The sequence below is a fragment of the Barbus barbus genome (genome assembly GCF_936440315.1).
Source record: "Barbus barbus genome assembly, chromosome: 43".
Taxonomy (NCBI): Eukaryota; Metazoa; Chordata; class Actinopteri; order Cypriniformes; family Cyprinidae; genus Barbus; species Barbus barbus.
In genome coordinates this window covers 21,100,482-21,127,831 of record NC_136721.1, presented here as the reverse complement: position 1 = coordinate 21,127,831, position 27,350 = coordinate 21,100,482, and the positions used below count along the sequence as shown (strand labels likewise).

Below are 27,350 nucleotides of genomic sequence, written 5' to 3'. Positions count from 1 at the left end.
AATTAAACAAACTAGCTTACTGGTGGTAAAAACAATACATTCACACACACACACACACACATACACAAAAGGAGTTTATTACCTGACTCACCTGAATGTCCAGGATTTATATACATCGCTGCTGTTTTGTAGACTGACTTCAAACAATACGCTCACAATAATGCTCACAGACTTATCTGCTACTCATTGCATGAAAACACAGATTTTGATATGCAAATATATCTACAAAAAAGGTTCAAAACGATTGACTCAATATTTGAATAAAAAACTCCTGTTCTATATAGAATATATTAACTTGAAAAATTTATAAAACATTACTTTGCAAACATTTCTTCAATAACCATGTTTTGTGTGTGTGTGTGTGTGTGTGTGCATGTTTATGTGGTTTATGAGGACAGAAATTTGTATAATGACATGGTTATGACAGAGGTATTACAATATGAAGGTGGTTTATGAGGACACTGCCTATGTCCCCGTAATTCAAAAGGCTTAAAAAACATACTAAATGGTGTTTTTTTTGAAAATCTAAAAATGCACAAAGTCTCCTGTGAGGGCTAAGTTTAGGTGTAGGGTTGGTGTAGGGCAATAGCACACACAGTTTGTTCAGTATAAAAACCATTACGCCTATGGAGAGTCCCCATAAACCACAGAAACCAACATGTGTGTGTGTGTGTGTGTGTGTGTGTGTGTGTGTGTGTGTGTGTGTGTGTGTGTGTGTGTGTGTGTGATAAAATTAGTAAAGATTCAGGCCGTTTCTCAATATGCGTACTTGTCTGTACTTATGTTCTTGTGGACTTGTGAAACGTCATCAGTCGCTGCCCAAGTACTGTTCCAATTCAAAGTTCACATCTAGCCAAGTCCAGTTCAAATCCCCGGATGTGTTCTTGATCCGCCCCTTTTACCGAGGATGCATCGAGAGGTGACTTGTGCGGACTTGATATGGGCCCAGAATTTAGTTCGTCCTCCCGTCCTCGAGAGTTCGTTCTTCTGAGTCGAACTTGGCAAGTCCAAACTCGAAAGGACGGAAGTCCAGACTCTGCGAACTTGGTATTGAGAAACGGCCTCAGTCTTTATACATCTGACACTGGCCAACAGGTGCAACTCATTCAGCACCTGATATTCAAATAGTTAAACTGAGCATTTATAAATTCTGACAAAAAAAAAAAAAACATATCAGATATGATAGGATGTCAAGTTTGATGTATTAGTCTCTGTGGCAGCCCTCATTATATGGAAACGGTGACACTGGGCCACTGATTTTATTGGAAAAAGCAACCACAAACTTGAAGCAAACACTCGTACATCTGTTCAGCACACTCAAAATAAACAGAATAAATATTGAAACAGAGGACGGGCAATGAAGACAAGTCCTAGTAAAAACAATGGTAATTCTGTGATAATTAAAAAAATATATATTTTTTTTTTATAAAATAAAAACAAAAACCAATTCCGACAGTTACCAATCTCACAGACAGAGAGATTGAGGATGAAGAACTCCCGTGCAACTCCACTTCCTGTTCCTGTGATGATGAGCCATAGAACATAGCAGTGTGTAGGAAAACCAACCATGAAATTGATGCTGTACACACAGATTTCCTAGTCTATTAGCCCAGCAGATAGAGTTGTGGAGTTTGTAGATGTTTCAGGTGTGGTGAAGTTCACCTCCTTTGTGTTTGTCTTCTCAGTTCAGCAGCTCACAAAACACATATAATTATGTGTACTAGTATATTAACTAATTATGGAAAGAGAGAAGTGTAAATTAATGAGGTAGTTCAGACTGAATCAACAGAACACCAGTAAAAATTCCATAAACATTCTACAAAGTTCTCACATCAATCTAAATACCCAGAGTACACTATTAAATTGCTTAACATATGGTTCTATGAATTCAGTCAAATTTAAATTTAGTCTCTTATGTGAAATCTATTTTTCTATTGTATTTCCTTCAGATGGATTTCATTTAAATGTTAAATGAAACAAAATAAATTACTGAGGGTAAAAACAATACATTCACACACACACACACACACACACACACACACACACACACACACATACAAGGAATGTATTACCTGAATCACCTGAATGTCCAGAATGTGTATAAACATGTTTTGTAGACTGACTTAAAGCATTCACAATAATGCTCACAGCCTTATCTGCTACTCACCACTTAAAAACACAAATTTTGATATGCAAATATTTAAAGTAAAATCTAAAAAAATTTTAATAAATAAAAAATTGAACAACTTTTGAACTGACTAAACATTTGAAAAAAATGCAATTCTATATAGAAGGTTAACTTGACAATGTACATAACTGGGGGAAGTCGTGGCCTAATGGTTAGAGCGTCGGACTTGTAATCCGAAGGTTGCGGGTTCGAGTCTCCGGCCGGCAGGAATTGTAGGTGGGGGGAGTGAATGTCCAGCGCTCTCTCCACCCTCAATACCACGACTGATGTGCCCTTGAGCAAGGCACCGAACCCCCAACTGCTCCCCGGGCGCTGCAGCATAAAATGGCTGCCCACTGCTCCGGGTGTGTGTTCACGGTGTGTGTGTGTGTTCACTGCTGTGTCTGTGCACGTTGGATGGGTTAAATGCAGAGCACGAATTCCGAGTATGGGTCACCATACTTGGCAGTATGTCACTTCACTCTTCACTCACAACTTTATTTTCGCACAGAATATTAAGTAATTTCAGTAACCTCTAGTATTATGCACAGATAAGATCAATAAAGATTCAATCTGTATACATCTGAGACCGGCCTGCAGGTGCCACTCATTCAACACCCGATATTTAGAAAATAAATAAACAAATATATAAAATAAAAAACAACTAAAAACAAAATAAAAATAAATAAATTATATATATATATATATATATATATATATATATGTATATGTGTGTGTGTGTGTGTGTGTGTGCTATCAGAGGATGGCAAGTTTGATGTAATAATCTCTGAGGCAACCATCATTAAAAGGTGACATTGAGCCATTGATGAAGCTAGAAAAACAAACCACAAACTAAAAACAGCCACTCATTCTTCTTTGTTAAACACATTCAAAATAAATCTGTGTAATAAATTCAACAATCAAAAATACAGCTGCATCTCTCTAAATAAACAGTGAATGACAGAGTCGCAAAACTGCAAAGGCACACAAAAGCAGAAATGGCATATATGCCACAAAAAGGTAAATTTGAATTGCCACATTTGTCATTTTTAAATATAATGTATTGCATAGATTAATGGAAAAAAAAAGTTTATGGAGGCTCTGTATTGCATAAAAACAAAACCTTAATTTAGAGGGGAAAATCAGCTACAAGGACACACAAGTGATTTATTTTCCTATTCATTCATAATATATAACAATAACAGGTCTTACAAGAGACAGGAGAGTTTTCCAGCCCGGTGCAGATAAAGAACAGGCTGAACAAAACCAGCCAGCACGTAAAAAACCAAACCAGGGACCCAATGTGCATCAATACGTTTTTCTGTGACAATGGTAAAGAATCCTGCAATACAATATGGGACATATGTGATAACCATGGTCACAGTTGTTATGAGAATGAGATAAAACGCTCTTCTCTTCATATGGTTTTCCTCCCTTCTTTCTCTCCCTCTCTCTCCTGGCCCTGACTGCTTCAAAGCTTTGAGAACAGCCACAAGACAAAACAACTGAATGAAGAAAAAGAGGAGGAACTGAACTGACAAGAACCACAAATGTGCAGTGTTGTGTGGCAGTATAGTAAACATGCAGCACAAACAAGAGCCAAGAGTTAATATCCAGGCCACAGTGCAGCAGATCACTCTATATCTGAGAGGTTTGTACTTCAGAAAGGTTACAGGATGAACCACTGCCAGGTAACGCTCAACACACATCAGACTCTGAAACAGAGGACGGCCACTAACAATTAGTCCTACTAAAAATAACTTAAAATCCACTATAAATGCAAACCATTCTGACAGTACAAAGGTCAAAGAATTCACGCTGAAACCAATCTCTACAACAGAGAGATTGAGGGTGAAGAACTCTAATGTAACTCCACTTTCTGCTCCTCTCATGATGAGCCATGCAACATATATGTGTGTAGGAAGACCAACAAGGAAACTAAAGCTGTGCACACATATGTTCACACTTTCCACAAGCCCAATGGAATGAGTTATAGAGTTTGTAGATAGCTCAGATGTGGTGAAGTTCACTGTAGAGTTATTCATCTCCTCTGTTTTCGTCTTCTTGTTTTAGCAGCTCACGAAACATTATTATCTAGCTGTGATCCATGGGAAATAAGAAGTGCATTTGAGCCAGGCAATTCATACATACTTAAATAAAACTGAAATAACCAGAGCAAATCAATTTTAAATAAAATAAATCCAGTAATAATACAGTGAAAATATTTCTTCTTTTGAATTGTGAAAACAAGACATTGAACCAAAAAGAGGAGTTTATCACCTGAGGAGTGAATGTCCAGTCTCTCTGGATGTATACATCTCTGTGCTGTGTTTAGTAGATTGAATTCACAGCTGTGACAATAATATCTGCAAGACATTTGCTACACGTCACATCAGATATGCAAATATTTTAGGTAAACCAATTAAAGGTTTACCTAATGACTTGCTGGGTTGTTCAGCAAGGCACATTTTATACAAAACAATGAAGTAATTGTCCCAAAGATCTGCAGTGTATATATATGACAAGACTTAATCTTATCTGTGAGAGGACAAAAAATGATATTATAACAACAGATTAGTTAACTATAGTATTGTATTAGAATTAGACCGATAGAAAGGTTCCTCGTGGGAATATAGAATTGTTATCAACTCAAACTTCACGATACGCTATACAAGTAAAAGGATAATGTTTGTTGTTAAAGAAAGTAACAGACTAATATTAGCATAGATGCCATTCTTCTAACGATGTAACAAGTACATCAGGTGTTTTGGGAAGTGTTCCCTGTTCCGGTTGGCCTAATTAATGCAGCCTAACAATCCTTTAACAGATTTGAATTATAGAAATGCGCTAGTGTATTATGTGTAAGCCAGGTTAAAGAGATGGGTATTTAATGTAGATTTAAACTGACAGAGTGTGTCTGCTTCCCGAACAGCTTTAGGTAGATTGTTCCAGAGTTTGGGCGCTAAATTTGTGAGCTGCAGCTTTCCTGTAGCTCAAATAGTAGAGCATTGCACTAGCAACGCTAAGATCATGGATTTGATTCCCAGGGAAAGCAAGAGCTGATAAAATTTAAAAACTGTAACTTGAATGCAGTGTAAGTCGCTTTGGATAAAAGCGTCTGCTAAATGCATAAATGTAAATAGGAAAACGATCTCCCGCCAGCAGCTGATTTTGATATTCTAGGCATTATCAAATGGCCAGAGTTTTGAGATCACAGCGGACATGGAGGACTATAGTGTGATAAGAGCTCACTCAAATACTGAGGTGCCAAACCATTCAGGGCCATATAGGTAATTAGAAAGATCTTAAAATGTGTACGATGTTTAATAGGGGGCCAGTGCAGTGTTGATAGAACCAGGCTAATGTGGTCATACTTCCTGGTTCTAGTAAGAACACTAGCTGCTGCATTTTGAACCAGCTGGAGTTTGTTAATTAAATATTACAATAGTTGGTATAAGGAACAGAGACAGAACAGTATTCTAGCACATTGTTGATAAAGAATAGGTTGCATTAACCCAGCCATCATGTAACAAATCAAACCAGGCATCCAATGTGCCAGAATAAACTCTTTTATCAAATAGTAAAAAAAAAAAACCTGCAATACTAAATGGGATATGTGATAACCATGGTCACGGTAGTTAATAGAATGAGATGAATTGCTCTTCTCTTTATATGGTTTTCCTCCTCTCTGTCTCTCCCTCTCTCTCCTGGTCCAGACCAGCCTTTTTTTCTGTCAAAAATAACATTTTCTATTGTTTTTCCCTTGAATTAAGTTCATTTAAATTGCACTGACAAGATACTGAATAACCATTCTAAAAATGGTCCAAATCTGTTGCAGCTGATCCGTGAAGGGCCGTGGCGAAAGGTTTGGAATCGACATCTATTAAGTCTTATTAGGCCAATAGTTCTTTTACTAGCTAACTGTTATACCTCTAATTTATTAATAATGGTCTCAGAGCAAAAGGTAAAGTTGTAAACTCACCAGTGAAAAGATGCAGATAGAGCCTGCATTGCGTCAGTTAACAGCCAGCTCAGCCGTTCTCAATACTAACCTAAAGGTGTGTTCCGATTGACAGGGTCCCTATGCGTCCACTGTTCCCTACTCTCTAAGCACGGAATATCCGTTGAAGACCTCGCTGACAATAATAGCCCATTTGACCTGGAACTTCATCAAAGAAAGGCGATGGCGGTGTCACTCAGATTATAATATAACATAAAAATAAATATCTTTTTTTTTTTTTTTACTTGCAAATTTAAGTACATATAAAATACATATATAACTATGTATCTAATAAATACAGTAAAAATGTATAGGCATATGTGTTAAGACTATTAACATATTGGTCTCATCTCGTGCGCTTTCTTTCCCACATGCAGTCTCATAGTTCTCACCTGAGGTAGGCCTAAATAAATGACAATTATTAAGTGACTTATTTTTTCTGCCAATGATTTTAGTTTAGCTATCTTCATCTGGCTGAGGGAAGAGTATGAGCAGGTCGCACATACGACTAGAATTGTTTTTGCATTAAGTTTGTCCCCAAAGGTGGCAACTCACCCAGGCCGTTGTTTCACAGCCGAAAAAGAAGAGAACCCTTACAAAAATATCCTGCAGGAATTCCTCAAGGAATGCTGCTTTCTGTGCAGGAATCCTGCAGGATTTTTTGTAAGGGATGGAACAACAGCAATCTACAGATGAGTTATAAAGTCCTAAATGACTGGAAGAAAATCAGATATGTATCTGATCTGCTTCATTTAGGCCTACATTAGGTTTTAAAGAGGCAGAACTGCTTGTAAAGTGAAATCTGCTGAAGTTTGGCATTAAAGTAAACACAGAACAAAAGAAAGCGAAAAATCACTCACTGCTTTGCTGATTAACATTTGTAGCTTGAATAAAAGCTAATCTATGTAGTTTATGCATTAAGCTACAATTTATAGTTTATGTGAAGATAGTTTTAAGTGCACTTAAATTAAAATATATTTTTAAAGCCTATTCAATTAAAAATAATGGCTTTCAATTATACTGTTATACTTTAATTATAAGTTGAATGGCTATAATTAAATGCATAGAGACATCAGTAAAATGGTATTAATGATAGCCTATTGGTCTAAATTATATACACATATATATATACACCATTAAACACATATTTAAAATATACCATTGTTACGTTGTTTCTAAATTAATTTGAAGGTTCAATGTGAAATTTTGACAAGTTAAATATATTAATTATATAAAAAAAGATGCCATTAAACATATTTAAAATATACAATTTATGTTGTTTCTACATTAATTTGAAGGTTAAATGTGAAATTATGACAATTTAAATGTATTAATATGTGATTAATCATGATTAATTACAGAAAATTGTGTGGTTATTTATTTATTTATTTTAATCAGTTGGCAAACCGCACTCACGTTAACCGTTTTGGTTCATTTTACTGCTGAATATGCATTTTAATTAAATTTCTAATTTTAATGCCCAAATGCCCCCCTTCAACAACCCGGCCCTCAAATTAAGTTGACTTTGAATAACCCTGGTGTTAGCTATCCACAATTTATTTTTATAACCGAGGTAGGCCTAATGTTTTGAACAAGTTACATGTGAATTTAACAAATTTTTAACACAACATGAAATATCCTTTACATATTTACATATATTTACCAAATGCTAATGTCTAACTATAAAGTTATAAATTTAAAGACCTAAAAAAACTAAATTCAATGCACATCACAAAGTCTTCAATTCTTAACAGTTTGATATTCCTAGAGCTTTGGTTAAATTATGAATATAACTATACGTATAGGCTTATATCAGTTATTAAAAGTGGAAATCATCCCTTCAACAGTAATATCCAGTGTTCACTGGCCAGCACAGATGTCACTCACTGAACAACTGATATGCCCATTTTTACACCGATCATTTAAAATTATGAGTGAAAATAATACATTTCTGTGTTATGATATAGGTTTGTCAGGTTTGACACAACAATATTTGTAAGTCACTGATGAGTAGTTTTATTGGTATAACAAGCTAATAGCAACCACTTACAACAACTATAGTACAAAACAGAACTTACAGGATAGAAGCTGCTTCTGATGCAGCAATATACCACACAAATTAGGCTTTTTAATGCAGCACAGACATGTCATAAATAGATGGATTCCCAATCACGAAAACAATCCTAATTGCTAATTCTAACCCACAATTAAAAAAAAAAAAAGGAAAAAAAAAGCTGTTATTTTACAGATGAGAGAGGCAGGACAGTTTTGCAGTGCGCTGCAAATATACAACAGGCTGCACAAAACCACCCACGACATAAAAAATCAAACAGGTTATCCAGAGTGCCTTAATATTCTTTCCTGAAAGAATGGTAAATAATGCTGTGATTGCAAATGGGACATATAGGATCACTGAGTTTACAGTAGTTATTAGAATGAGATGATATGCTCTTCTCTTCATGTGGTTTTCCTCCTATCTCTTTTTCCCTTGTGTTTTAGGATCAGCTTTAAATGTGAACACCGAGTTGACTGAAACAATTATCAGCCCTCTGAGAAGATTTGTTTTGTTCAATCGTAAACCTTCCAAAAATTAACCATGGTTTTATTATATTATTGACTACCATTTGTACAACAACAGTTTTACTACAAATACAATGGTTAAACTATGGTTAGTGTAGCAAAACCATGGTTAATTTGTGGTTTAACTATATTAACCATGTTCTTGGTTTTATTTGTAGTAAAGCCATGTTCAATTTTTTTAAGGGCATTTACCATATCACACTGCAAAAAAAATGTGTTTTTATGTGTTTAGGTTGTGTTCTGGATCTTTTATAACTTTGTAATAAGTGTTAAGCACATGTTGCATTTGAATCATCATGTCACTTTTACAATAATAATTCTTAAATAATCTGTATTACAAAATCCTTTGCAGCATAACAACTCCTTCCATATGCCAAATATAATGTTGGATCATGTCTCTAGATTTAAATGATCTCTGTTCAATGAACCAAAAAAGACCTCAATCTCTGTAGCACTCTCTGAACTTTTTACGGACATTTTTATATGAACAGTGTGACATTTTTTGCTTATTAATGAGGATAAAAACAAGGTTTTTCTTGTTACCTGAAGCGCAAATGTTGCAGTCACAGATCACAGTCCTCACAATGATGACTTCATCTGTTAGACTTCATGCCATAAAACTTATTAAATCAATTTATAAATATTGAAAGAATGAGTAAACATTGGAACAGAATGTTACTCTAAAAATCTGTGATTATTTATATTTGTTTGAAAAATGTGAAACGTGACCATGCTTGACCAATGAAAATCAAGTAATCCAGAGCACATAATGTTATATCATGTTGCTTCTAGACAATAAAAGACCAATTCAAATTGATCACCTGAATATTATTTTTGTAGACTGAACAATCTTTGTTCATCTAAACTGGCCAACACAGGTGCATCTCATTCTTCATGTAATATGCAAATTTTTAGACAGAGAAATTAAAGGAGCATGAGAGAATGAAAGAGAAATAGATTTAAAGAAAAATATGGAAAAGGTGACAATGGGTCATTGTTTAAGTGATTTATTGGATCAACTGATAACAAACCCTTACAACCACATCAAATAAACACAGTCATGATAAACTTAGTCTCTGTGAATTTACATTGATTATTGACTGTGTTTATGTATACCATGAACACAAAACTGATTTGAATTAATTGCTAAATTTGCAGATATTTGACATCAAGTCCTTGATATATGATTTAACAGTAAAGTCCAGAGTGAAAACCAATTAAATTTAGTGCAAAAAATAAACAAAATAAGTAGAATAAAGAAATACATTGCCCAATCCTCAAAATAAATAAAAATAAATTGCAAAACAATGTGCATTTATTTTTTGTCAGCTTATGGGTAACAGAAGCAGGAGAGTTTTCCAGACCTGTGCAGATAAAGAACAGGCTGAACAAAACCAGCCAGCACATAACAAACCAAACCAGGGGCCCAATATTCTAAATGATATTGGTTTTTCAGAATTATAAATACTCCTGAGATGATAATTGGCACATATGTGATAAACATGTTCACAGTAGTTATTAAAATGAGATGAAATGCTCTTCTCTTCGTGTGGTTTTCTTCTTTTCTCTCTCTCCCTCTCTCTCCTGGTCCTGATTGCTTCAGAGCTCTGAGAACAGCCACAAGACAAAACAACTGGACGGAGAGGAAGAGAATGAACTGTGTTGAGAAGCACCATGTATGTGCATTAATATTATTTGACATTAATGTGAACATGCAGACCAAACAGGAACCAAAAATAATTATCCAGACCACAGTGCAGCAGATCACTCTATATCTGAGAGGTTTGTACTTCAGAAAGGTTACAGGATGAACCACCGCCAGGTAACGCTCAACACACATCAGACACTGAAACAGAGCACGACCAGTGATCGCAAAACCTTGCAAAAACAGTGCTAACGGAAGAAAAAAAAAAATCCAGGTCCCCAGGACAAAAAGCAAACAGTCCAGACAGACACCCATCTCGCAAACAGAGAGATTGAGGTTGAAGAACTCTGATGCAACTCCACTTCCTGTTCCTTTAACGATGAGCCATATAACATAGGAGTGTGTAGGAAGACCAAACAAGACATTAATGCTGAATGTACAAATATCTAAATGGCCTGGTATGTAAGAACTTATGGTGTTTTTGGAACCTCCTGTTGTGGTGGAGTTCATTTCCTCCTCTTCTGTTTGAGCACAGTAGCTCACAATAAATAATATTGCTGTAGGAAAACATAATTGTACACATTTAGAGTTATTCAGACTTTTCAGTCCACCCTAATAATTCTACATATTTCTCAATTAAAATGAAAGACATTTTCATGCTGATTTACTGTAGTAAATCTACACAAAACCCTAATGGTGTTAGGTAAATTGTTAATTGACATATAACAACAAACAGAGATCACATCTGGTTTACTGTGATAATTTTTTACATGCCCATGACCCTTTTAATATAACTGTCATATATTGTTTAGCAGGAAAAAAGGACTTTATTACCCGAAGAGTGAATGTACAGGATGCATATAAATCTCAGTGCTGTGCTTAGATTATTTTCACAGCTGTCACAAGAATATATATGTGCATGACTTAATCTGCTACACGTCACATAAAACATCAGATATGCAAATACTAAAGTAAAAAAAAAAAAGTTTAAACAAAATATCTGAATATCTACACAGTTGTTATCCATCATATAAACGATGCTGTAACACACTTGCTTATATCTCTTTTTATATGATAAATTCTCCATGAAATATTTAAAGTAGAATTTAGCAAGAGAACAGTGAATGTGCAAGGTCCCTAAACAATCAGTACAGGTGCCAGTCATTGAACACCTCATATGCAAACTTAGATATTTAGAAAGAATGGGGGAGAAACTGATACTGATGAAATGATTTATTGGATAAGCAAACTATATCATATAAAGACACTCAGAATAAACTTGAAATATATAGGACAATGAAATATTGCATCATGCACACATGCAGATCAAGACAAGAGATTTCTTAATATAATCACAGTTTATTTCACTACTCTAACACAATACTTAACTAAATGACACAAACAGAAGACGTAAACAAACACACACATTCGTTGCAATGAATTGTTTTGATCTGAAGAGAGTTTTCAAGAATTGCTCTAACTTCAACCTGAGAGAAATCACACGCATGAACTCTTCTATCTTTACTCTTAGCCATGAATACAACCAGTTTCCAGCAGATTTAGGAAATATTGTCTTACTTTCTTTGCTTTCAGTTGAATTCAGTTCTTTTCCGGTTCAGGAAAGGTCGCGGATTGGCGGCTTGGTAGATCGTCGTCACGAGAATACTCTTCAGTGGTTGGTTGGCTTCATTCTGGAAGCTCCCAGGAAGTTGGTTTCAGTTTCTGAGGCTTTAGATGTTAAAGTTCTTTGGAAGTTTGAGTCTTGATCTCTGTTCATTGCTCTATCATGATGTTAAATGACTGAGAGCGACGAGCAAGCTTAAGCTTGACCTTAAAACCTTTCTCCCCACTGAGACACAGTTGGGTATCTGTTTTTAACGGGCCGATTTGGGATCCACCCACGGGCGACTGACCCAAACGGATTCTTACTGTGGGGTGGAGCCCCGCCCTGCACAGCTTCTTTCACTTATTTTATCACATGAAGAAATTATTGACAGCAAATTTCTATTCGTATTGTAATCATACATTGATGAGAACAGATCATTTTCATCCACACCAGATTACTGCTAATGAAATCAGCTTTCATCTGAAATCAAACACCACGTATTTTTGCATAACCAAAGTACATATATCAATTGTAGCCATTACGCGGTTAAGCCCTAAATGAAACAATCCTTAATTCCAAATAATCACACCACGCATGTGGACCTGAACAAATATTGATCAGGAAAATCATACATCAAAAGATTACAACAATACCATAAGTTCCAATAACACAGCAAGCTTATAAATCACACGAAAACAACCTTAATATATGTTGCAAATATATTGTATATATTGTTTTTTGAATATATTGCTTCAATAGCAGAAACTAGTATAATTTGTCCCTTTTAAAATACTTTGATACTTTTAAAACATTGCTTCTCTTTGTCTGTTAGAGAGCAACAAGGCGCGTTTGGCTTGGAATGTAAAGCGCGCAGACGAGGGTTGTTCGAGGTCATGAGAACACCAGTTTGGAAAGACCTGGAGACTTTCTTAGCTTGGATGTCGATTGTAAATCTGTCTCTCTGGTGATGCCATCAGTTGAATTACTGCGTTAATGGTCAGGAAATCAGGGAGGGTTTGTTCTGGGGTCTTTCCAAATGACAAGGTCTTTTGCCCTGTTCGACTTTATTTATAGTAAACCGATCGCGAACATTGACTGTGCTCTTCTTTAACGACCAGATGTTCCTCTCCAATATATCCTGGTTTTTATGGTCTCAGGAGATAAGAAGGTTCAGGGCAGGAGATCGGCCAGCCAGTTACATGCTGAGAGCGGGGCTTTGATTCCTGCTCAGGAATGTCTCGTCTTGAAATTAGGTGTGTGTGTGTGTTCTGGTTCAGATTGGAGAAAAAAACCTTGGGAGAAACCAGGCTCAGCTGGGGGGCCAGTTCTCCTCTGGCCAAACGAACCAGTAGTTCAATTCCAACTGCAGCAAAGTCAGATTGTAAGGGCTCAACTGATTCCAGTGGTCTTTCCCGATGGCTGTCTAAGTGGCGGGGTCCTCACTGGGTCCTCACAATTTGAGGTGATATGTTCACTTGGCAACTTGGCACAATTGTACAATTTAGATCCCTGAACAGTTTCAGAAATGGAGCCATTGCAAAAACACCTCGTGGTTGCCATGGCGATCATTTCACTTTCCACCATAACCAAATTATGTATTTTGTGTCATTTTTCCATACATCTCAGGCAGAGTCAGGTATTTCCAATACATTCTTGCTCTCTTTCAACAATGCTCTAACATCACACGCAGACGGCAACGCAATCTTGCTAAGCTGCGTCCTATCTGCACCTCTTCTGCTGCACCTCTGTCATTTTCTGTGGGTCTCTGGAATTGTCAGTCAGCTGTCAACAAACTTCATTCTGGCCATTGCTTCTCAGTCTACTCTTAGTATCTTGGGCTTGATTGAGACCTGGATTCATCCAGAAGACTCCACAACCCCTGCTGTTCTCTCTAACAACTTCCCTTTCTCTCACAACCCCCGTCAGGTTGGAAGGGTACTGGTCTTCTCATTTCTTCTAATTGGAAATTCTCAACCCACTCTTCCCTATGCAATAAAAATTATTTTGAGTTTCATGCTATGATAGTAACAGCTCCTGCTACACTCCATATTGTAATGATGTTGACATCGTCATCCTGGAGTGCGTATGGGTACATCTTCTGACATGGTTGTTTAAGATACACACTGCTTTAGTTAGGGTTTAAAGAATTGTTGCCAAACATAATGTCAAAATGTCAGAAACATATTAATTACTGCAATAATGATCCAATCCTAGACTCTTACGTATTTGCTCATTTAAATCCAAAGGGCAAATTTTCCCATCTGTCTGTAAAGTATATCTCTGTCTGTGCAAAATGCTGAACTTCACAATCATCTTCTCTCAAAACACACAGCCTCCAGTTCACACATACTGGTCATTCTTAGGAAAAAAAAGGTCCCTTTATATCAGTTGTTTAATTCTCAAATGAATAAACGTACCATACTTTGGATAACAATTTAAACAAATCCAAACAAGTCAACAAAAGTTCAATTTTAAGCACAATTTTATATTTTCAAAACATTCTACACTTATAGATTCCAATAAAAAATTCTCTCTGGATGGATATAAATCTTTGTACTCTGTAGACTGACTTCACAGCTGTCACAAGAATATATGTGAAAGATGTGCTGCATGTCACCATATAGGCAAATATATAATGTAAACAAAACACTCAAAAAAAAATCAGACATGTATGAGACTCAACATTTGAATTGATACCCACTGACTTGAATTAATGCAAATTTCTATCATAAAAAGCAGAATTAATATCAATATATTACAGAACCCCTAGGCCAGGGGTGTCAAACTCAGTTCCTGGAGGGCCGCAGCCCTGCAGAGTTTTGTTCCAACCCTACTCAACACGCAAGCCATGTAGTTTACAAATAAGCCTAAATGACATGATTAGCTGGATCAGGTGTGTTTAATTAGGGTTGCATCTAAACTCTGCAGGGCTCCGGCCCTCCAGGAACTGAGTTTGACACCCTTGCCCTAGGCCATTGGTCTCAAAATCAATTCCTTGAGGGCCACAGCTCTGCACAGTTTTGCTCCAACCCTAATCAAACACACCTGATCCAGCTAATCAAGGTTTTCAGGATCACTAGAAACTTCCAAAGTCCAGTGGATTGAATTATGGAGTTTGTACATGTTTCAGGTGTGGTGACGTTCACTATAAAATTATGCATGTACTCGGTGTGTAACGGTTTTGTGGTTGTGGAGAATCGCAGAAGTAGACGTAAAGGAGTATTTAATAGGCATCAACACACTATACCATTGTAAACATTAAACCAAGACAAAGACTAAGGGAGAACTGAGGACTTATAAGGGGACTGGAACAAAGGAATAAACGAGATGATGAATACAAAACAATGACAGGAACCGACTAAATAAGGACAAACAGGAACTAAACAGATATCAACACGTGACACTGTGTTTGTTTTTAGATCAAAACTTACAGAAGATTTAATGTTCCAAAAGAGAAATTTGGTTGTAAGTAAATGTTCCAAAGCATTTGGTTGTAAGTAAACATTGCGAAAACGGCATGTCCCTTTGCTCTAATGCTGTAATGTATTTTTATATGCATTTTTTTTTTTCTTTTGGAAACATTTACTGTAATACAAAAAATTGTATTCAACTTAAAAGTCGCTCAGAAATACAGAGTACAAACATTCGTTTCTGGGTCCCAGAAGGATCAGGTGAATATATTTGATAAAAATGTCACTAAGCAACATTTCATGCAACATTCATCTTCATGCCATGTTCAAATTACATTATACTCAATACTCACACAAGCATAATGTCAGATTTAATTTAATAACCTCTGTGACAGTGAGTTACGGATAAAGTATTTTATCTTCAGTGCTGAAGCTAAATAAAATGCAATATTGATAAAATAATAAAAATAGAATTTCTTTATTTATTTATTATTATTTTATTTTTATTTTTTTCTCTTTAGGCTACAATATAGTCCGTCTAATCACTGATGAAAATATTCTGGACAATAATGTTTAGACTTCACATACAGGCAGTCTTCATACACCTGAAATCAGTGTATACAGGTGTGACACACTGAACACCTGACATGCAAATTGTTTAAAATGTAGGGAGTATGTGTTATGACAGGGTTTCAAGTTCAATTGTTCTCTACGGCAATGCTCAGAATGTAATATAGTAATGATGGACATTGAAAAAACAAACAAATATTTAAACTATTTATAACAACCACATATATATTCACAAAACAGTGATGTGTATGCAAAAAAGTGAGGTGTGGTTTATCCCTTTAAATAAACTGAAAACCGCAAAAGCAAAATACTAAAATGTTGTGGTATCCTAAACAATAATACAGAGGGGAAAAAATTGTTTAATCGTTTATGAAAAGCATGAAGATAAATTGCAGTAGTAGCAGTCATGCGATGGAAGTCTAGTCAATGTCCCGTATTGAGCAAATTCTTAAAATCAAATACGACATCCAGCCACTAAATAAACCAAGCAATTTTGTCTCCAATGACATTTTCTAGCATTACACATTTTATTTTCTCATCAAATACTATAGACCTTTTTTTGCAGTTTGTGTGTCTCTCTTCTCGCTGTTTGCTTGGTTAATATAACATTTTACCACAAAACTCTTAAAGACGCAGGGTACAATTTTGAAATTTAGATCATGACATTTGTGATTTTAATATTGAGTAACTTCTGTTTTAGACACACCATTATATAGTAGTTTACACTACCAACAAAATTATTTCCATTAAAGGTCAAAGAAGGATCAAAATCATTTCTAAACAAAACATTGTGATGTGTTCCTTTGCTGAATGAATCAGTACGTTTGAACCAATTGAATGACAGAATGGTTCAAAGACTCGCAATGTAACATAAAAGAAAAGTCTCCTGAAAGGCTCCACACCACGAATGCACAGATAGACAGATGAACTGGAGTAAAATGAGCACATCAATGTGTAAGTTATGCTACAAAAGGATAAAATAAAGTTTATAAAACGGATAGTTCTGATGTGCTGACAAAATATCCTATCTATCAGATTATGCTACCAAAAATATATTTGCATTGTTTAAAGGGTAAGGGTAGGTATGGACGGATAGGGGTAGGTGTGGATAGTCATGGCTAACACGTCATGCCTAACAACACCCCTTAGCTGTTATAAATTCACTGTAAACCACAGCTTCTTGGGGCTTATTGCTTTATTAGTTTCTGAGTGTAAAACGCTGCAAATTCATGTTTTGTGTTCAACAGAGGCAGAAGACTTTTCCAGCCCATTGTAAATGTGACACAACACACAAAATAACACCACGGAAGAGCAAGGAGAGACTTTGTCTAATGAATCATTAAAAAAAAATAGTTATTAATAATCTTATTTTGAAATGCTGAAACATGGTCAGTCTTCTCATCAATCTAAAACCAGACAAAGGTGCAACATTTATTACCTGCAACACATTTATTTATTTATTTTTAACTAAAGATATCCAGTAAATGGTTGTGACAGAATTTCAAGTTTAAAGAAATATTCTCTTGCACTAAATGGTAAATATATATATATATATATATATAGTGCCCTGCAAAAGTATCGGAACAGTAAGGTCAATTCCTTTATTTTTGCTGTAGTTCTTCTAAGTTGTGTATCAGATCCAGATGAAAATACCTGTAAATAAAAGCTGAAATGTTAATCTCTCATCTCATATTCATCTTTTGATGACAAACCCAAATGTTTTCAGTCTACAGCAAAAATAAAGGTATTGGCCTTACTGTTCCGATACTTTTGGAGGGCACTATATATATATATATATATATATATATATATATATATATATATATATATATATATATATAAACGGAGCTGTTTATTGGGAAAAAAACAACAACTATAAAACAACACACAGAATAGAGTTGATGGTGAATCTATATTTCCGGCTGCTGAAGCGAGTCCTCGAGCTCCAGCCTCAGCAGCTGCGCAGCAACAACAGCAGCCTAATGGAAACGCTCAACAGCCGGGTAATAATATACAACATTGATCAGGAAGTTGGCTCACAATAACATGTTTTAAGATCATTGAAAACAGGAAAAATTTTCAACATTTGAAAAAAAAAAAAAAGAATGTGTTATGGAAAGTAAAGACAGGAAATTTTTCCAACCCGGTGCAGATAAAGACCAGGATGAATAAAACCAGCCAGCACAGTACAAATAAAACTAAAAGAAAAATGTTCCTTAATATAATGTTGTGTCAAAATAAAAGAGAATCCTGAGATATTAAATGTCACATAAATAATAGACAAGCTTACAGAAGTTATTAGAATGAGATGAAATGCTCTTCTCTTTGTGTAGTTTTCCTCATTTCTCTCTCTCCTGGTCCTGACTGTTTCAGAGCTCTGAGAACAGCCACAAGACTAAATAACTGAATGGAGAGGAAGAGAGAGAACTGCAGAAAGAATAAACATACATAATTATAAAAGAAGACCATAGTAAACATGCAGCAGAAACATGAGCCAAGAGTGCGTATCCAGACAGCAGTGCAGCAGATCATTCTGTAGCTGAGAGGTTTGTACTTTAGAAAGGTTACATGATGAACCACTGCCAGGTAACGCTCAACACTGATCAGACACTGAAACAGAGGACGACCAGTGATGCCTAGATCTGACAAAAATGTTGTGAGATGTGAAAATTAAATAAAACTATTAAGTATGCAGAACCAACTGTGCAGAGAGTTACCAATTTCACAAACAGAGAGACTGAGGATGAAGAATTCTGATGCAACTTCACTTCCTGTTCCTGTGATGATGAGCCATAAAACATAGGAGTGTGTAGGAAAACCAAACAGGAAACTAACGCTGTTCACACAAATGTTCAGACTGTCCAGTATCAGGTTTAGATCAGTTGTGGAGTTTGCAGATACTTCAGGTGTGATGAAGTTCACTGTAGAGTTCTTCATCTCCTCTTTTTTCTGTCTTCCCAGCTCACAAAATCAATAAATATATAAATAAATATAGCAGCTGTGATCAGTAGAAAGCATACAAAAAACAAGTTTAACATGTACAGCCAGGCTATTTTTTTTAATGCAAGTCACTTTGATGCATCCAAATAACATAAGAAAAATGCAAATCAATATAAATCTATTAATCTAAACAACAAATTGCTGAATATTATGCTGAATATTATTAAGCTGAAAGTAAGAAGAGTGAATGTCCAGTCTCTCTGCATGTGTATAAATATCTATGCTTATCATCTCATTCTTCACAGCTGCCACAAGAATATATGCGCATGACTTCATCTGCTACACACCACATGAACATCAAATATGCAAACATTAACAATAAAGAAATTAGATGGAACTGTTTGTTGGAAAAATGAGTAAATAGAGCTGACAGTGAATCTCTAATACTATATATATATATATATATATATATATATATATATATATATATATATATATATAGACATAGGCACACACCAACATATTTTGAGTGTGTGTGTAGGGGGGGGGGGGGGTTGCAAAGAAAGACATTTGAAAAAATTGAATGTTTTATGAAAATAAAAATCACAAAAGTTTTCCCAACCGGTGCAGATAAAGAACAGGTTGAACAAAACCAGCCAACACATTACAGATAATACTAAAAGAGAAAAGTTCCTTAATGTAATGGTGTGTTAGAATGAAAGAGAATCCTGTTGTAGTAAATGGCATATATATAATAACCATGCTCGCAGCAGTTATTAGAATGACATAAAATGCTCTTCTCTTCATGTGGTTTTCCTCCTCTCTCTCTCTTGCTCTGTTCCCTGGTCCTGACTGCTTCAGAGCTCTGAGAACAGCCACAAGACAAAACAACTGAAAGAAGATGAAGAGCAGGTACTGCAGTGAAAAGAAACATACATAAACATAAAAGAAGCCAAAAATAAATGTGCAGCCTAAGCAGGAGCAAAGAGTAATTATCCAGGCCACGGTGCAGCAGATCACTCTATATCTGAGAGGTTTGTACTTCAGAAAGGTTACAGGATGAACCACTGCCAGGTAACGCTCAACACACACCAGACACTGAAACAGAGGACAACCAGTGATGGCTAGACCTGACAAAAATGCTAGAAGATGTTTAAATGAAATAAATCTGTCAAATATACAGATCAAACTATTCAGACAGTTACAAATCTCACAAATAGAGAGATTGAGGATGAAGAACCCTGACACAAATCCACTTCCTGATCCTCTGATGATGATGAGCCATATAACATAGGAGTGTGTAGGAAGACCAAACAGGACACTGATGCTATACACAGAAATGTGCAGAATGTCCTCAAGCCTGATGGACTGAGTTCTGGAGTCTACAGATGTGGTGAAGTTCACTGTAGAGTTATTCATCTTCTCTATTTTTGTCTTCTCAGCTCAAAAACTCAAAACATATATTGCTGTGATCAGTAGGAAACAAAAACATAAAATTCAGCCTGCAGTAAACCAACCAATGTTACTTAAAACTTGGATTTTCAAACTGAGTGAAATTCCACAAAACTTTAAATTATGGGAACATCAATAAAAAAATAAAAAAACATTTACAGTCAGGTAGTTTTAATAAGTCACTTTGATACATCAAAATAACATAAATACGTAATCCAATATTAAATTAATTCAGAACATGAAATGGCTCTATTAATTCAAATAAAGTATTTAAAATATATTCTGTTCTGTTTCCCTTAACTGCCTTTCACAGTTGTTACCACAAATTTAAATCTAGTAGATTGAAAAATTAAAACATTTTAAATACTCATAGATTTTAGCCAATAATCACAACAAAAATGCTGAAACAAGAAAATTAATCTAAAGTTTGTCACCTGGAGAGTGAATGTCCAGTCTCTCTGGGTGTACATAAATCTCTGTGCTGTGTTTTGTAGACTGACTTCACAGCTGTCACAACAATATGCGCATGATTTCATCTGCTACGTCACATAAAGCACCAGCAAATACTAAAGGTAAAAGATTAACTTTAAAAGATAAAAAAATAGCACAGTCTTGTCTGAGTAAACAGGAACCGGGGAAAAAAAAAAAAAAAGCATTTTATTTTGTTTGGAAAAGTGTATGTAATGCTTACAATACCTCATTTACATAATAATAATAATTTCACTGTGTATATAACTATGGGTTATAATGCACTGAAAAACTACATTTAAACACGCACATAAAAGATTTAGAATGGAACAGTCAAGGATTTTACACATTTTCCCTTTGATTTAGGCTAACTGAGGATCAGAGGCAGGGCAGTTTTTCAGCTCGTTGTAGATAAAGCAAAACCCCCCAGTACATAACAAACATAACTAAAAGAAAAGAGGTCCTTAATAAACTGCTGAGTCAAAACAGAAAAGAATACTATGATTACATATGGCAAGTTGATTGAGGAGTTTAATTGTTAGATGTAATAATGAACATAGCAGTCGTCATTTACTCCCAACATCTGAGCCGCTGAAGATGCAGTGGATTAGGCTACTTTTGTTTCAAAGGGAATGGCCCCCCGATCTACTTAAATGTGTCTGTGTTTGCGCGAATCGTTTTACTCCAGACTGCTTTCCGAATGAGGGACAATTCAAGGCAGGTTTTGCTAAAATGTTGTTCCTGAAAGATGGATCCAGCTTCACCTCCAGAACAAGTGAGTGTCATAACCTACTGTTTATGTATGATTTTTGAGCAAATCACCATTTGACTCCAGACTGCTTTGTGAATATCATGTCATTATAGTGCTTGGCTAACTTTCTAATCATGTTTGTGTGCGTACATTATCGAAGTATTTTAATTGATCAGGGCTGCTGTCAAGTCGGTCGTGAGGCTTGGTCCATTGAGCCGCACAGATGGCAGGTCAGCGCAACGCAAGCTCTGTAACATCGCGCTGTTTCACGAGTTCACACTTACATATATTTAGCACGAGTAAGGTAATGCGTATTTGGCGAGCATGGTAATGCGTAGTTGGCGTGCTGTCCTGGGGAAGGGCTCCGGGCTCAGGAATGGCTCGAACCCAGAGTACCCCCCATAGTGTGGTGAGAACTCTAGTGATACCTCTTTAGTGGAGAAGGGGTGGTGGAGGGATGCTGATAAACCGTCAAATGAACAGAAGTATGTCAGCTGTATTTATATCCGTGCGTTGATTAACTTGAGTGCGAACCTCCTGTGTTAATTAGGCTAAGTATCTGACGCGCTCCTCTCGAGGCTTTTTAATAAAACATAATTTCGTACCACTTTCGGTTTGTTTGACTTCCCATATGTGTGGCTGAACACCGGTTCTCTCGCTCTCAGTCGTGTTACTTCTAACTGTTGGCTATTTATCTGTATCCAATCTATCTGTGGGATATTTTGAGCTGAAACTTCACAGACACATTCTGGGGACACCCAAGACCAATATTAGCTACATCTTGTAAATAGGGGCATTATAGGTGCCCTTTAATAATAACAGCCAAGTGTTTACTTTTATAGCCACGTACAGAAAATATTAAGTTTATAAGAGTTGTTTATCACCGATTGTGTATAAATCTCTGTGCCACATTTGTCCCATAGTGTCAAAATTAAAAGCCAAAAATCACAGTGGCAATCCTCAATATGAAAAAAGTGACACTGGATTATTGATGAAGCTTTTATTGCATAAACAATCCATAAACTATAGCAACCATAATATCTGATAAACATACACTGTAAAAAGAAATTGTTTAAAAAAGTTATTTCAACTAATTTGTTACCCCGCTGACTTAATTTTTTTTGTTTAGTCAACTTGAAATTTTAAGTTACTCAATGTTAATTTAATGGACAACTGGAATATTTTAGTTTACTAAACTAAAAATTTTAAGTCAGTGGGGTAACAAATTATTGGGGCTACAGCCCCCAAATTCGGCATTCAAGGAGTGCAGATAATTTGCCCCAAATACAATGAAATATTTTACTTTTGTGAAACTTTGCTTGTTTTACTCTGGTTGAGTCTGCGTGCTACTTGATGACACAATATTTCATAAATAGGCTTCTTCACTGTAAAAAGTAATAAGTTGACTTAACTTAAAAAAATTAAGGAAATCCGTTGCCTTAAAATTATTAAGTAATTAATAATAAAAAATATGTTAAGTGAATTGTCCAGTTCACATAACTTTTTTTATTATTATTATTTACTTTATTTTAAAACAATGGGTTTCCTAAAAAAATGTTTAAGTTAAGTCAACATCACTTTTTACAGTGTACTGTGCTCAGGATAAATGTATTCTTTATGGGGGGGGGCATTCATATGTAAAACTATAAGTCAGCATGGTTGCGTACCTCTTTAAATAAACATCAAATGGCAGAGTCACACTAACATTTTCTGAACCACTTGAAACTGTAAATACAACGCAAAAGCCACATGTGAAGCCTTACTCAATATACTAGCATGTGCTGGTGTCACTAATATAACGTAATACAATTCATTTTAAGAAAAAAAAGACAAACAAAAACAATGTAATTTACAATACCCCTCAATAAATAAATGTTGTTAAAAAGAAAAAGTTGTAGTAATTTAACTTCTAAAAATTAACAACTAAATGCTTTATTGAAAACAGAGTTTTCCAACCCACTTCAGATAAAGAACAGGCTGAACAAAACCAGCCAGTACATAACAAAAAAACCCCAAACTAAAAGGTTCCTGAATATAATGTAGGGTCAGAATGAAATACAATCCTGTGATAGTAAAAGGAATATATATAATAAACATGCTCACAGTATTTATAAGAATAATATAAAATGCTCTTCTCTTCATGTGGTTTTCCTCCTCTCTCTCTCTCCGTCTCTCGCCTGGTCCTGACTGCTTCAGAGCTCTCAGAACAGCCATAAGACAAAGCAACTGGATGGAGAAGAAGAGGAGGAACTGCAGTGAGAAGCAGCATACATAAAAATAAAAGTTACATGAGACTATAGTAAACAAGCAGCACAAACAGGAGCCAAGAACAATTATCCAGACAGCAGTACAGCAGATCACTCTATATCTGAGAGGTTTGTACTTCAGAAAGGTTACAGGATGAACCACTGCCAGGTAACGCTCAACACACATCAGACACTGAAACAGAGGTCGACCAGTGATGCCTAGCCCTAATGTAAAATATTTTAATGTCTTGAGACTTGAAAACCAGCAATCAAGTACATGGAGGAAAATGTTCAGACCATTGACCATCTCACAAACAGAGAGATTGAGGATGAAGAACTCTGATGCAACACCACTTCCTGATCCTGTGATGATGAGCCACACAACATAGAAGTGTGTAGGAAAACCAAATAAGAAATTGAAGCTGTGCAGACAAAAATCCAAAATTTTCAGCGGCCCAAGGTGAGTTGTGGCGAATGTAGATGTTTCAGGTATGATGGTCACTGTACAGTTCATCTCCTTCTTGTTTGTACCTCAGCTCAAAATATAACAGATAATGTAAGTGTTCTGTGGGGAAAACAAGAAATGCACATTAACCTAAATTGTAATGTTTCAAAGCTGTTTCGAAAGGTTTTACTGCATGCTTTTTTTACGTAATATTTACTTTTTGATATCCCCATGCTCTTAATGTATTTCTATGAATATAGTTTCAGGGAAATATTTAATATAATATAATTTGTGTAGTAACATCAAGTCTCATGGAAATGCAGGGTGCATTATTTGGGTCCAAAGAGTATCATATAAATGTTTAATAGAAACAACTCAACATCATAAAGTAAAATATTGTGAAAAATCATGATCTGCTTCAGATTTGCAAAGCACCTGATTTTGCCTATTTAGCCACTGTCCCATTTTAACAGAACATATTAGTTAACTGGGGCACATTCCGTTCAAGCATGCAAGATGTAAAATGCTCAGCATGATACTTATCTCTGTCTGAAGAACACACAGCCTCAGGTTTAGACAGGATGCTCAAAAGTAAATGTAAATTGTAAAATGAAGTTGTTAAGACAATAGTTAAGTAAATGGACTATTCTTTGGAACGGGTCCTATTATATCTTTCATTTCATCATTATTATAGCAAACTTTACATAATTCAGTGTGAAACAAAGTCAAAGATGTTGGATTTCAATGTAAATTTAAAATATATTATATGATAAATCCCCAATTTAAATCCAGTTTAACAACACACTCAAATAAAAAAGTATTTAGAGTTTACTTATACAGTCAGAAGACCTGAAGAGTGAATGTCCAATCTCTCTAGATTTGTATAAGTCTGTGCTGTTTCGTAGACTGACTTCACGACTGTCACAAGCATATATGTGCATGACTTCATCTGCCTCATAACATTTATATCACATATTCAAATATATGGCATATATCTTACTAAACATTTGAATGGGCTGACACTGGCTGACATGATTTTAAAATATCTTAGATGTTCCTAATCTGCCGCTCTAAAGTAATTGGTAGACTGCACATCCTAACCTTTAGAAATGCAATCACAGGTTATATGCGTTGTTGATAACAGTAAAATATAATACAAATTCGACTAGGAATTTCTTACAAATAGTGACATTCTTCATGGAGAATGTTGCTATAAACTATAGCAATGTTTCATTACTTCATTAACTAGATTAGCTATCAAAATAAAATTTAGACCTGCTCATACTGACGAAAAAAAATCACAACATCATTTGAATTTGACAAATAATCAGTTTTCTTGTTCCTATTAATGAACTGGGTAATGCTTTAGATTATTGCCTGCAATGTATCGCGTAATTAAACAGAATTTACAGCGTACCTATTTCTTAACTATAGAGTACCTTCACAGTACCTACTCATAGGTAGCTATAAGGGAACAATATGCAACGTTTGCGGAATAAGGGTGTAATAACCTGCGGTATTATAAAGCATTCATACTGTAAGCAGTGCTTGAAGTGGAAAAAAAGACGTGCCAGTTCTCAAATAAATAAAAACGAAGCGATTTGATTGAAATGGAAAAAAGAAAACAAGACTTAGTAATTTAAGATCGAAAATCTAAACAACGTAAGGTTTTATCGAAAGCAAAGACAGGAGAGTTTTCCAACCCGGTTCAGATAAAGAACAGGTTGAACAAAACCAGCCAAAATAAAACAAAATAATCCGACGGTAAAGATTTCGTCAATATACTCTTGTGTTAGAATGAAAAACAGTCCTGAGATAATAAATGGCACATAGATAATAGTCATGCTAACAGTCGTTATTAGAATAAGATAAAAAGCTCTTCTCTTCATGTGGTTTTTCTCCACACTCTTTCTCTCTCCTGGTCCTGACTGCTTCAGCGCTCTGAGAGCAGCCACAAGACAAAACAACTGGATGGAGAAGAAGAGGAGGAACTGCAGCGAGAAGAACCATGAATAAGTATAAAACAAGCCTAAAGTAAACATGCATCCTAAACTGGAGCCAAGGGTGATTATCCAGGCCACAGTGCAGCAGATCACTCTGTATCTGAGAGGTTTGTACTTTAGAAAGGTTACAGGATGAACCACTGCCAGGTAACGCTCAACACAGATCAGACACTGAAACAGAGGACGACCAGTAATGGCAAGTCCTATTAAAAAACGTAATAATATTTTGAGACCTAGGTCCCAATTATATATAGTGTGCACAGCATGAAGACTGTAAACAATCTCACAAATAGAGAGATTGAGGTTGAAGCACTCTGATGCAACTCCACTGCCTGATGCTGTGATGATGAGCCATAGAACATAGGAGTGTGTAGGAAGACCAAACAGGAAATTGAAAATGTCCAGAATGTCCATTAGCCCAAATAAATAAGTTGTGGAGTTTGTAGACGATCCAGATATGGTGGAGTTCCCTGTAAAGTTATTCATCTTCTTAACTGTTCCTCAGTTTCAAAATCTCACAGAAAATGAAACCGCTCTATGGAAAAAAAAAAATAAGATAAGATTTGAATTTAATAATCCTTGTTTATACAATAGTTTTAACTGATAGTTTAATCAAAAATAAAAATTATCAGCCTTATGTCATTCCAAAGCTGTATGAATTTCTTTCTTCTGTGAAATAAAATATATTTTTAGAAATGTCTCTGTGTTTTATTTGTTCATGCAATTAAAGTCAAATGGGTCAATTTTCTTTGGACTCATACATCCTTCAAAATGTCTTCATTGTGTTCATTCACAGAATAGTATGATCACAGAATTTTATCCCTTTAACAATCCCTTTAAACTTAATGATCACCTTTTTCCAAATCTGTTCTCAACATATAGTAAATGATCTGATTTGAGCAGCTGTCCGGGTTTATTAGGACAAGCTTATGACAATGCTAATGACAAATGCAATATAAAATGCTCACTTTGATAGCCATCTCTGACTCTCAAGCAGGGTATCAAACTTAACAGAATTCAGACTGAATGAAACAAGTCAAAACAAGAATTCAAAAAGTAAGATTTGA

At 35.5% G+C, this 27,350-nt stretch overlaps 3 protein-coding genes across 3 annotated transcripts; all 3 read right to left on the bottom strand.

Annotated features, from left to right (window-relative positions):
- Positions 1-3,375: 3,375 nt before the first annotated feature.
- On the bottom strand, positions 3,376-4,212 carry LOC306862686 (chemokine XC receptor 1-like; the record flags this gene model as incomplete). The annotated part of the gene is made up of 1 exon (XM_079405606.1): positions 3,376-4,212. The coding sequence occupies one exon, from the start codon at positions 4,210-4,212 to the stop codon at positions 3,376-3,378; it is 837 nt and encodes a 278-aa protein (XP_079261732.1).
- A 5,865-nt stretch (positions 4,213-10,077) lies between these two features.
- On the bottom strand, positions 10,078-18,915 carry LOC306862685 (chemokine XC receptor 1-like; the record flags this gene model as incomplete). Its single annotated transcript, XM_079405605.1, has 2 exons — positions 10,078-10,757; positions 18,747-18,915. 2 exons carry the CDS (start codon positions 18,913-18,915, stop codon positions 10,078-10,080), a joined length of 849 nt encoding a protein of 282 aa, XP_079261731.1.
- Positions 18,916-24,126: 5,211 nt separating this feature from the next.
- Positions 24,127-26,769, bottom strand: LOC306862684 (chemokine XC receptor 1-like; the record flags this gene model as incomplete). Its single annotated transcript, XM_079405604.1, has 2 exons — positions 24,127-24,198; positions 26,131-26,769. 2 exons carry the CDS (start codon positions 26,767-26,769, stop codon positions 24,127-24,129), a joined length of 711 nt encoding a protein of 236 aa, XP_079261730.1.
- Between the last annotated feature and the right edge of the window lie 581 nt (positions 26,770-27,350).